Below are 12,722 nucleotides of genomic sequence, written 5' to 3'. Positions count from 1 at the left end.
GGCTGAAGCTGCGTCCATAGGTAAGAACCCAGGAGCAAAGAGTACCTCCCTGGTAGGGTTGCTGCGATTGTGGGACGTAGGGGTGGATGGCATCATGCTCTCCAGAGCAGAGATAAAGAGGTTGGCCACTGTTGCCACGTGCTCCTCCTCAAGGCCGTGTCTTCAGAACTGCCATGACTACAGGGATGAGGGGGGAGGCCTGAGGCCACATGTGAACCCAGTTGCCTGTAATGGACTTTTACCTTGATGATTTGCACAGACAGCTGGACTATCATGGACTGATCACTGAGAGGTGTAATGGATTCTTAGACTGCGGCCAGAGGGGGGCACTTTCTCCCTTGTTGAATGGACATGCCACTTTTGAACAGTATGAGACCCTGATGGGGGTGGGCAGCTTGTGGAAGCCCTCCTGCACCAGGTAACTGCTCTCATCCAGTTGCAGAGGCACCGAGGACACTTTAGTTTCCATGGACACAGCCCTGGACTATACAGGCCTTCCCACCTACCGTGCAGTAGGGGGCTAGAGACGGATCTCCAATGTACACCTTGGGCAGAGTGCTCAGGGAGACACTGTGAAGGGCACCTTTGAAATTGTTGTAATTGTATAACTTGTGCTGTTGCTGCAGTCTGCTTATGTAATTTACCTCATTCCTCACACTGGGATACTTGTGGTGTAGACTGTGAAGCGAGCAATCCTATAGGGGTGGAATGTTGGGTAAACAGGCGTGTTTAGGTTTGCTTGTATTTTGCATTGGCGCAGGGGAGTGCCATGTGGGTATAGTCTATGGAAGTCTGTGCCATGCGTGCAGTCTGTGGAAGGCTGTGGGTGCTTGCCCTCAGGGCAGCAGATTGGAAATTGCAAATTGCCTGCCTCCATGGGAAGGACGATTGTTTGCTCTTTGCTTGAGAAGGCCCCCTCCCCACGAGAACCCCCCAAGCCTGTTTTGCTGGAGAGTCCGGAGAGGGAGAGTGCTGAAGGGCGTGGGAGCCCCCGGAAGAAAGGAAAGCGATCTTCCTTGCCTGTTTGCTCGTCTGCCATTTATGAGACTTGAACCCTTTGAGTGGTGAGTTTTTTTCATGCTCACGGACCCCTGGGAGTGAGGGTTTTTTTTCCAAAAATGAAATTAGTTTCAGTTACAGTTTTATTAACTTAAAATCATGTTTGCTTGATAACCAATTTATGGAAAAAGAACATACATTTGCCTTTTTTTAATGTGGCGATCATACTCTGGACCAGGGGGGAATTTTTTGAGAGAGCCATGAACGCCACATATTTTAAAATGTAATTCTATGAGAACCATACAATATGTTTAACACTAAATACAAGTATATGTGTGCATTTTATGTAAGACCAACACTTTTAAAGTACAGTAAGTCTCTAAATTCTTTTTAATAATGTTGTTATGCTGTTGCTAACCAATGATGAATAAAGTACTTCTTACCATTAATGCAACATCTGGTGCTGCATGGTTTTGCTAATGGCTTTGTTGTCTGGTTGATACGTGGTGAGGTTAAGCTTCATGCAGGTGTTGAGACTTCCATCCATTAAACGTGATCTTAGGTTGGTCTTAACGTTCTTTAAATGTGAGAAAGACTGCTCATATGAATACGTAGAGCCAAACATTTGTCAGTACAGCAATACTCACACGCTGCAGTGTGTGGTATGTGATGGTAAGCGCAGTCCAAGTTTTGACAATCAGCTGGTCCGCAGGTTGAAGTTTTTTCATTTCTCCCCACTTGTGTTCGCTTGCCAACTCTGCTTACTGTCGTGCAAGTCTTTCCAAATCTTCATTCAGTGACTTGAACTTATTCACCCACATGTCTGAGGCCTTCAGGTCAGCAGCTTGTAGCTCAAAATCTCTGACGGAGACACCGAGGATGTAACTCAGGTCAGCGCTGTCTACTGCACACTCGTGTGGATGGGTGATGAACTTAAAAAGACGAGTGTGCTCACGAAATTCTCCAAAGTGCACTTTGAATGACTGGAGATTAGAGGTGAAGCCCGCTAGCTGCTGGAGATCAAGATGTTGAGCAGGGTCACTTGCTGTGCATGCATCTTTAAACTCTCCCAGTTTTTCAAATTGTAGTAAACAACCTGTTTCAATGTCCGTGATGAAGAGTTCCAGCTTGTTTTCAAATGCAAACACTGTTTGTTGAAGGGATAAGACTGTAATTCCAATGCCTTGCATTTTCACATTGAGCTGGTTCAGATGTTCAGTCATGTGCACGAGATAGTAGAACTTCAGGAGCTACTCAGTGTTAGCTAACTCAGGGTGCTCGATGTTTTTCATTTCAAGAAAAAGTCCGGATTTTGATCAGACAAGCTGCGAAATGGCTGAGCACCTTCCCTCTTGACAACCAACGCACATTGCTGTGCAGAAGCAGACCAGGATAATTATTCCCAACTTCATCCAGCAGTGATTTAAACTGGCGATCATTTAAAGCTCAGCAACAATAAAGTTGACCACCTGAATGACCAGTGATATCACCTCACCAAGCTGCTCGCCACAAATCTGAGCACAAAGCTCCTCCTGATGTAAGATGCAGTGAAAACTTAGGATGGGTCTCTTTTCATGTTCATGAAGAAGCGCTACAAATCCTGTTTTCCCCCACCATGCACGGAGCACCATCAGTACACACTGAAATAAGTTTATCCATCGGTAGATTGTTTTTTTTAGTGAACTCAGTGAAAGATTTGAATAAATCCTCCCCTCTTGTTGTCTCTTTCATAGGCAAAACAGCAAGACTTCCCTCACGTAGTGTCACTGACAGCATACCTTGCAATCACGCTGAACTGGGATAAATGGCTTACGTCTGTTGACTCATCCAAAGCGAGAGAAAAGAATGGTGCTGCATTTATGTCCTTCACTTGTGTTGCCTCAATTTGATTTGCCATCATGATAGCACAATCATGAACAATTCTTGCTGACAGAGGCATGTCTTTTATTCATTTATCTTGTCTTTATCTGAAAAGTTGTCAACAAGTTCATTGGCAACATCAAGCATGAATGTTTTGGCATACTCCCCAATTGTGAATGACTTTCCATTTCTCACAATTGATAAAGCACCAGCAAAGCTAGCTGAATTCCAGTCACCTTGTTGGGTCCAAACACAGAGTTGCTGCTGACTAGCTTGCACTCTGCACCGTAGTAGCTCTTGACATGCTTTCTTCCTGCTGTACCCTGCTGGATATCTTGATGCAAATGTAGTATGACGTGTGTTGAAGTGCTGCTTTATATTTGACCGTTTCATCGATGCAATTTTATCATTGTATATTAGACACACTGCAGAACATGCTCTCTTCACAAAGGTGAATTCCTCTGTCCATTCCTGCTGAAAAGTACGATACTCCTCATCCTTTTTTTCTTTTAGCCATCTTCTTTGTCAAAAGGGTTTCTGTAATTAGCTAGCTGACTACTTGATTAAAAGGAGGAAAGTTTATTTCCTGACCTCACAACAACCCGTGTACGTTATGCATTATCCAATAAAAATTTGGTGTTGTCCCAGAGGACAGCTGTGATCGGCTCCAGCCACCCGCAACCATGAACATGAGCGATAGGAAATGAATGGATTGTAATACATGAGAATGTTTTATATTTTTAACATTATTTTTTTATTAAAGATTTGTCTGTGAGCCAGATGCAGCCATCAAAAGAGCCGCATCTGGATTGCGAGCCATAGGTTCCGGACCCCTGCTCTGGACGGTCAGGAGGCATGAGTACCTACATGAACATTCAAACTACTTAAAGGGTTAATAAACAGAATGGCCCTCTATTTTCTGGCTCCACAGTTCCTTTACCGTCTGCCCAAATCCAATAAGAACCTGTATGGCCATGGCAGTGGCCCCCTGCCCCCTTACAAACCAACTCCTCAATGTGTCCCTTAGAAAATTGGAGGAATCTGGAGAAAGCTTGCACAAACTTGCACCCACACTGACCACCTAGCCCTCTGCCCGCTTCATGGTGGGGAGAACCCTGCCATTTCTCTCATCCTCAGGAAGGCCCACCTTTCACCTGCACACCAGTCCTCCTTCTGTATCTTCCCATCTTCAAACTCTCTTGATGACACGTCCCCTTTCTCCCTATGGCCTATTTCTTGGCTCTCCTTTTCAGGGAAACTCTTCAAAATGTATTGTTTCTGTTTCCTATTAGTCTTCTCCCATTTGCTGTTGTCTTCATAAAAAAAAATAATTACCTAGAGAAAAGCTGATAAATTCAATAAACACCCCTCTAGAGTCCCAGCATTGATCAGTCACTGAGAGCTCATTGCTCCAAACACTGAGGGCAGTTTTTCAAGCAGTTCTCAACTATGAGCTGCAGACTCCTGTGGGCCTCAGGCCATTTTAGGGGACCCAAAAGTTCACGAGTATATTACCAAGATGTGATTTCCTTCTTTCCTATGTTGACACTTGCACTGATGGTTCAAAAGCAGTGGTCAAAGCCTTAGCAACAACTGTCCTGGTTATCATGATATTCCTCACTGTTTTGCAGTTTTAAAAAAAGTCATTTAAGGGTGTCCTTGATGCAGTAAAAATAATTTTTTAAATCTGAACCAGTGAGTACATTCTGTGTGATAAAATAGGAAGTATGCACAAAGGACTTTAGTTGCATACCAGAGTACAATGATGTCTCCCAGAAAAGCACTTGCGTGGCTGTTGTGTTACAATGTAATTTTTTTTTCTGAAAATATCATTTTTATGTAAAAAAAATGAGACAAACTATGGTTATTAAGACGTGTTTTGAAGGTATGATTTAAAAAAATTAAGTGAGCCTGCCACTCCAAGGAAAACAACTGACAGGTATTTGTGGCCATTGATAAAGTCTGAGCTTTCAAGCAAAAATTAAAATATAGCAAAACTTGTATCCACTACCATGTGTTTCACAGCTTCTGACTTTTATGTTTGTCCATGGTATGTGATTTTTAGTATTAAATAATGGGATGTTTCAGGCCCTGGCCGGTTGGCTCAGCGGTAGAGCATCGGCCTGGTGTGCGGGGGACCGGGGTTCGATTCCCGGCCAGGGCACATAGGAGAAGTGCCCATTTGCTTCTCCACCCCCCCCCCCCCCTTCCTCTCTGTCTCTCTCTTCCCCTCCCGCAGCCAAGGCTCCATTGGAGCAAAGATGGCCCGGGCGCTGGGATGGCTCCTTGGCCTCTGCCCCAGGCGCTAGAGTGGCTCTGGTCTGGTCGCGGCAGAGCGACACCCCGGAGGGGCAGAGCATCGCCCCTTGGTGGGCAGAGCGTGGTCCCTGGTGGGCGTGCCGGGTGGATCCCGGTCGGGCGCATGCGGGAGTCGGGAGTCTGTCTGTCTCTCCCCATTTCCAGCTTCAGAAAAAAATAAAATAAAATAAAAAAAATAATGGGATGTTTCAAAATTTGGACAATCTGCAGAACTTAGGTAAAAAATATTTTCCAAATAGCTAATGTATGATGTTATAAAAATCAAACATGGTTAGAGGTTCACTCAAAGTTCAAGATAAAAAGATTTAATGTAAAAAAAAAAAGTAAATTCATTAATACTGGTTTCTGATTCAATACTGCAATTAACCTTTAAGAAACTACCACTACGGTTTTGGTGTTAGGTAAAATCCCCATGACTAACTGCAAAAGCTATTAAATATCCCTCCCTTTTTCAATTACAATATCTGTATTTGGACAGATCTTCCTGAAGTACCTCAACCGAAACATTTATTTAGTATTACTTTCAGCCAGCAATGTTCTAAAGTTTCAGTGTAGTTGTCTTAAACAGCTTTTAAGATATATTCCGAGTTTTTTTATGGTTTGGGTGTCTAAGGTGACCAATCGTCCTCCTTTAGGGAGGACAGTCCTTCTTTTGTAAGTTCCGTCCTCCCTTGAAAAGTGTCCTCCTACATGTCCTCCTTTTTGATATTGGAAGATTAATCTGTAAATGTCCGTATTCGATTGATGCAGAGTGAATCCATTGCATGTGATGTGACGTATTTATATTTGACATGACGATTAGTCAAGGATCAGTACAGTGCGGCAAGACGCGATTATGAGATGCATGCGCTCCACACAGGAGACCTTGAGAGAGCGCACAAACGGCTTTGTGTACTTTTACTGAAACATGACACGGCACATACGACATTGTAGACTCATGATTATTTCTTTCTCAGTGAATATTCCATCATAAACAGGTAAGCACAATTCATGTTTTATTAATTCATTATCTATTTAATAATTTCCAAATACGTATAATTTTACTCACAAGTATTTTCCCAAAATTCGAGTTTTAAATTGGAAATCTAACATCAAACCAAATCTATTAATAATGCATTTTGATTAAATAGTTGCATAAAATAGACGTTTAATTAGAAAATGATAAATACATCCGAATATCACTCCAAATTAGTGGTTTTGTTCAATATTTAGTTTTACTAAATGAGTACTTCTTTCTTACAATTATTATTAAAAATTAATAGGCATGTAAGCATTACAGTATAAAATATTACAAATGTTATGCATTTATCATATTATAGTGTATTATTGTTGTTGTAATAAAATGTTTCTTTTATTTATGATATTGTTTTCTTCAATTTATTTTTGTCCTCCTTTTCATTGTAAAAAAGTTGGTCACCTTAGTGTTACTATGAACAAATTTTTATTTCATTTCCCAATTGTTTGCCACTAGTATTTTTTTTTTAAAATATTTTATTTATTGATTTTTTAGAGAGAGAGGAGTGAAAGAGAGAGACAGAGAGAGAGAGAAGGGGGAGGAGCAGGAAGCATCAACTCCCATATGTGCCTTGACCAGGCAAGCCCAGGGTTTCGAACCAGCGACCTCAGTGTTCCAGGTCGACGCTTTATCCCACTGCGCCACCACAGGTCAGGCCAACCACTAGTATTTTAAGAATACAAGCACTTAAAAGTCTTCAGACCAAGATAAATCAGTGAGCTATTATAATATTTCAGAATGAACTTAACTTAGGCGAGTTAAGCATAGCGATATATAAGCTTATTTTTAATCAAGTGTTAAAACGTCCTCCTTCCTTTGTTTTAATTAAATCCCCCCCAAATACATACAAAGTAGACAGAATAATAAACCTTCATGTACCTAATGTCAATGTCAGCTCATACCCAATCCTGTTTGACCTTTGTCTCCACTCACTTTCCTACACTATTTTGAAGCAAATTACAGGCCTGATATAATTCCATCTTAGTTTCCTTATGTATCTCTAAACAAGAACTTAATATACTAGTAGTGTCAATGACTCTGCAGTACAATATGACAAACTTTGTATCAATACCCACTAAAGTATGAATATTGCCCTACAATAGATTCCATGCAATATTTTTTCCCTAAAAAAGCAGTCATTGTCCAACTTCCAAGACTAACCAAATGTCTTGACCACTGGCATATTTTTAAGAGATTCACTTAATGTTTTCCAGCAAATATTAAGTAGGAAGCCTCTGAAATACCTTAAATTGTCAAGAAGGGAATAAATGGCATTAGGTTTCAGCTCTCTTGTTTAGGGGTGGAAGTAGTTCTTGGGTCAGTTGGTAAAAAATATTTCCAAGGCCACCTGGGTTTGGAGCTTGACTACCTGGGCCTGTGTGGACGTGGGAGAAGGTGGTGCTGACGGTCAGCATCTTCTGTTCTCACAGAGTCATTTTTGTGACACTTCCAAAGCCTAATGTTCCCTCTTTTGGTCTCAAATTTTACAATATGAGATTTACAACATCTTCAGCATATGTTGGTGGTTTAGGTTAAATGAAAGAAAATTCAGTCTCTTCTGAAAAGTCAGGTCAGTGGTTCTCAAACTTTTTGAAGTTGGGGCACATTTAAAGTCCTACAAATAATTGTAGGCGTACTATTGATATATACAAATTTCTGAGAAATATGTTATAATAATTAAGTCAAATATTAAAGAAAAAAAGTCCAAACGTGCTTTTATGGTAATCCAATGAAATAAATGACAAAATTAAATTTATTCTGGCATTAAAAACATTTTGTTATATTTTTTGTTATGCTTTTTAGAATATGTAAAAAAGGGGTTAAAAAAATAAAAAAAACAAAAAAGTTATCTTTTTATATATATACATTCTTAGTAAGATTTAGTAAATTTGGCAGGTCCCAGTGCGAATGTTTTTTTTTCATTCTTGTGTTTATGAGAAACATGAGCCTGATGTGTCCTAAGCAATTTCTTCAATGTTTGGGCATATATTTGAAAAGCAAATTCTCATTTCCTCGTTAATACATTGAAGAATTCCCTTTTTTACTCTTAATTGTGTTGAGTGCAGAAAACCCCCACCATACATATCATCTTAACTTTACACCAAACAAAGGATAGAAGAAACTTGCCCCCAGTCTTTCTGGGGAACATGGGGGGTAGTGTAATCCAGCACCACAGCTTAACAGCCTTTTGCAACCTAATCAGGCAAGTAAGGTGGGGGGTTGGGCAGACTGTCAGCTTATAGCCAATTCCCCACACCTCTGTCACCCCAAAATCTAAACTCCAAAAACCCTATTGGTTTTTTGGTCCCCGACACATATTTCTCTGGAATACCATAGGGCACACCTGGAAATCTTCTAAGGTGCACCAGTGTGCCCTGGCGCACACTTGGATAACCACTGAGTCAGGCACTCAATTCAGAAACATTCTTTGGGGATCCCTTAGGAGACATTGAAATAAAAAAGTTTTACAGTAATACGTGTACAGTAAAATGTGTTTTAAATAACAAAGAGGCATGCCAGATGGCTATTTAGTAACTGTAAATTAAACTTTAAAAAGGCCTATATTCAGCCTGACCAGGCGGTGGCGCAGTGGATAGAGCGTCAGATTGGGATGCAGAGGACCCAGGTTCAAGACCCCAAGGTTGCCAGCTTGGCGTGGGCTCATCTGGTTTGAGCAAAGCTCACCAGCTTGGACCCAAAGTCGCTGGCTCGAGCAAGGGGTTACTCGGTCTGCTGAAGGCCCACGGTCAAGGCACATATGAGAAAGCAATCAATGAAAAACTAAGGTGTCCAAACGAAAAACTGATGATTGATGCTTCTCATCTCTCTCTGTTCCTGTCTGTCTGTACCTATCTATCCCTCTCTCTGACTCTGTCTCTGTAAAAAAACAAACAAAAAACAAATAAAAAGGCCTATATTCATTAGTATATGCTGACTCAAAGAAGTTCAGTAAATACAGTAGCTGAAAATAACACAAGGACCTTGAAACCATGTCAACACAATAAATTAAAAAAAAAAGGACAATATAGTTAGCTGACAGCAATTTATTACCTGTCGCCCCTCCAACCCCAATCCAACAAGACAAAGCTTTCATAAATGTAGAGTATAAATCAAAGGTGGTAAAGAATACTACATGGGGGGGATCAGAAAAGTAAAATCTTATATGCAAAATGAAAGGCAATACTACATTTTTTTTTCTGTGACAGAGAGAGAGGGACAGATAGGGACAGACAGACAGGAAGGGAGATGAGAAACATCCATTCTTTGTTGCGGCACCTTAGCTGTTCATTGATTGCTTTCCCATGTGCCTTGATTGGGGGGGGGGCAGGGGTGGGTGGGGGGGGCTACAGCAGACAAAGTGACCCCTTGCTCAAGCCAGGGACCTGGGGTTCCAGCTGGTGAGCTGTACTCAAACCAGATGAGCCTGTGCTCAAGCCAGTGACCTTGGGGTTTCGAACCTGGGTCCTCTGTGTCTCAGTCTGATGGTCCATCCACTGCACCACCACCCAGTCAAGCGGCAATACTAAATTTCTACCTCCCTTCCCATTCCTTCCATAGACACCCCCACTCTTCACGCTTGGAAAGAAACTACAGCCTAGGAAAAGATTGAGTGTGAGAGTTTTTTATTCAATTTGAAAAGGACACTTTAAAAACAAAATGTTAGTAATACTCTAGAACATTGGGTTGTTCATTTGACATTTTCTCTATGTTCACCAATTTTTATTACAAAAATCAGAAAAGTAAAAATTTGTTACAATATTTGCACAGTGTAACACTAGTCACCTAAACAAAAGCTAAATTTCTATAAAACCATAAACTTAACAGTTTGAGAGTCAAAATTCTCTCAGTTTACTGGATATACATAGTGATATATATGTGAAAGCAGAAACCCCCAAAGGACAAAAGAAAGAATAAAGAAAATATGTCAGAATAGTCAGTTAAATATTTTGACCTTCAGTTCCTACAAATAGTAAAGTCCACTACATATAAAGGAAACTGTTCTGTGGTAAAAATTCTAAAGACAAAGTAGGAAATGTGTAATAAAAACAGTTAGTCAAAAGTCAGTCCCAGGTTGCGTGTGTTTTCAGTGAAACCCAGGGAGTGAGTTACATTATTAAAGAAGGGACATGACTTATGCCTCCAAACCACTATGTATGTCTACAAGTAAAACCTTCACAAGGCAAGCTGCGAAGTTTCAATGAAAGACTTTCAAAAACACAAATGTTCTTTTCTTTATACAAAGCACTGCAAATAATCTTTGTAAAGCTGTACCTTGCATAGGGTAACAGCTGTCCTGTCAAAAACTCTGCAGGAATGAGTGAAAGCAAGCTTTTCAAAATGATGCCCATGTGCAAAGAGTTAAATTACCAAGCACCTCACTGACTGCCTCCAATTCATCTTGATCAGATATAATTTGACAAAAGGAAAAAATGCCAATTTATGGCAACAGTATTCAAAAGAAAATATTGAGACAGGCAGTAGAAAAATTAAATTCCGAAAGTGCATCGTTTAAGAGGCCTGCTGTCCTTGGAAGAAACAACTGTGCACTAAATAAACCCTACTTGTGCATGCACTAGGACTCACAAGAAACTTGTCAAATACGTTTATTTTTTCAGAAAGTTAAAGTATAAAAAAATAGGACAAGTTGTGGCATTCCTTTAAGTTGATGCAGTATTAGTATTCTGAGTCGGTTACTAGGAAGGATTGATGCTTGCAGACACTGCCGGGCCACTTGTCTAAGAGCCGCGGTAGAGGTTCATGGTGCCCAGGACGGCACTGTCGTATCTTTCTTCCACCTTCACAGAATTGGAATGCTCTATTACACTATTAAGCTCAGGGATGCTTTCAGCAGTGTCCCCAAACCCATGGTAATGTCCATAGTGCAAGTTTTCCCCAATATCTTCTACCCAGGAAGGCCTGTTAGCTATGCAGCTACTCGGACTCCCGTTCAGGTGCAGAGAACCGCACATCTCGGGGTTAACGCTCATGGTCTTTTCTGACTCCTCAGTCCCATTAACACAGAGAGAACCCTGGCTACTCGGAAATGGCCGTCCCGGAACTAATCCATTGCTAATTCCATTAGATCCTGTTAAGCACTGGTCATTCCTGCATTCCATCCCATTGAGCTGAGTCGTGGAAGGGAAGTCCAAATGTCCATTGATGACACATCCATTTGTCAATGTATTCGATACGGAGCTACTGTTTTTCATATCTGCATTAAGAAATACACCTGTCACCAAAATTCAGAACCAGAGGGGAGAAAAAACTATAAAATGCTTCATTGCTGCTACAATTTTAAGGAATTTATTTAGTTTCTTTCCTTTTAAACAAACCAGTTCCTTTTCCAAAGTAAAAACTGTACATAGGTTTAAAAATAAAACACAACAGTAGCACTTGCCTGGTAAGATAGGAAACACTTATAAATTTCAGTAGTGTTCGGGAGCCAAATGAAAAAATGTAAGTTGACAAATCTACTGTATGAAAAATACCAATAGTACAGAAAAGCTGTCATAAAAACTTCCCATTAGAGACTAGTTTCAAAGAATGGTTTTGAAAATCACCCCTGAAAAAGTCCTTCAGAACCGAATGTTAAGGATTCCACAGAGGGCTGAAAAACCCCCACAAACTCTCCAGCTCTCATGAAGCAGGTGAATTAAGGCAGCTCCTCGGACTAGGTGAGCTAGTGTCACACCTCACAAGTAGGGAAGCATACACAGGAATATGAAAAGGAATTGTTTTTCCTCATGACACTCAAGGCTATATAGTACTTCTGCAAAATGCCACATAGCAGCTCCGCAGAGTACAGAGACTACAGGAAGGAGCTAATGGTTCTCATGCATACAGTCTTGGGCCAATAGCAGTTCTGAAGAGTTTCTTCTGAGTTCAGCAATTACGGTGATTATGATATCCAAGGTTCCACTTTCAAAACCAACTTAGGTTGGAAAATGTTGCTAGTTTAATCTGCATCCATTAAGAGAAGGATGTCTTACCAAAAAAAAAAAAAAAAAAAGTCAATCACAGAACACGTGGGCACAAGAGAATAGGCAATTTAAGGTATTTTTCTGTATAATGCAACTAGAGTTAGTCAATTTCACAGGAATTCACAGAATAGTATATAGTATAGAGAATGATCTAAAATTACGTCTTGCTCGATAACACTAAAGTTTATCACAACGTTCTGCACTGTTGAAGCATGGTATGATAGTAAACACAGAAAAGCTGAGCTATGAGATGAGGGCCCGTTTTGTACATAAGATCACCCTAACACAGCGCACAACGTGTGACTCTCCCCAGGAAGCGCCTCCTTTCAGGTTCACCACCTACAGACCTCTGATCTGCATTTGAACACAGGTTTCTGCATGTCCTGCAAACCTCCCTGCCAACAAAAAAATCACGGCTTGTTCAGTGAACAAAAATATCTTCTAAACATTCCATTAATCATTGATTTTCTGGCAATTTAAGTGACAATTATGGTTTAATAATTGCTATAAATTCTTCAGAGGATTGTGAAATTAAAAAAAAATTAAAT

At 40.6% G+C, this 12,722-nt stretch overlaps 1 protein-coding gene across 3 annotated transcripts in view; it reads right to left on the bottom strand.

The window, feature by feature from the left end:
• Positions 1-9,799: 9,799 nt before the first annotated feature.
• Positions 9,800-12,722, bottom strand: part of ANKRD10 (ankyrin repeat domain 10) — a 36,627-nt gene continuing 33,704 nt past the window's right edge. For all 3 annotated transcript variants that reach the window (XM_066236503.1, XM_066236504.1, XM_066236505.1), the window contains one exon: positions 9,800-11,405. In XM_066236503.1, the coding sequence (XP_066092600.1) occupies positions 10,930-11,405 (476 nt within the window). In that variant the 3' untranslated portion in view covers positions 9,800-10,929. The remainder of the gene's footprint in view (positions 11,406-12,722) is intronic.

The sequence above is a fragment of the Saccopteryx bilineata genome, chromosome 6 (assembly GCF_036850765.1).
Source record: "Saccopteryx bilineata isolate mSacBil1 chromosome 6, mSacBil1_pri_phased_curated, whole genome shotgun sequence".
Lineage (NCBI taxonomy): Eukaryota > Metazoa > Chordata > Mammalia > Chiroptera > Emballonuridae > Saccopteryx > Saccopteryx bilineata.
This window is presented reverse-complemented; position numbering and strand designations above follow the sequence as displayed.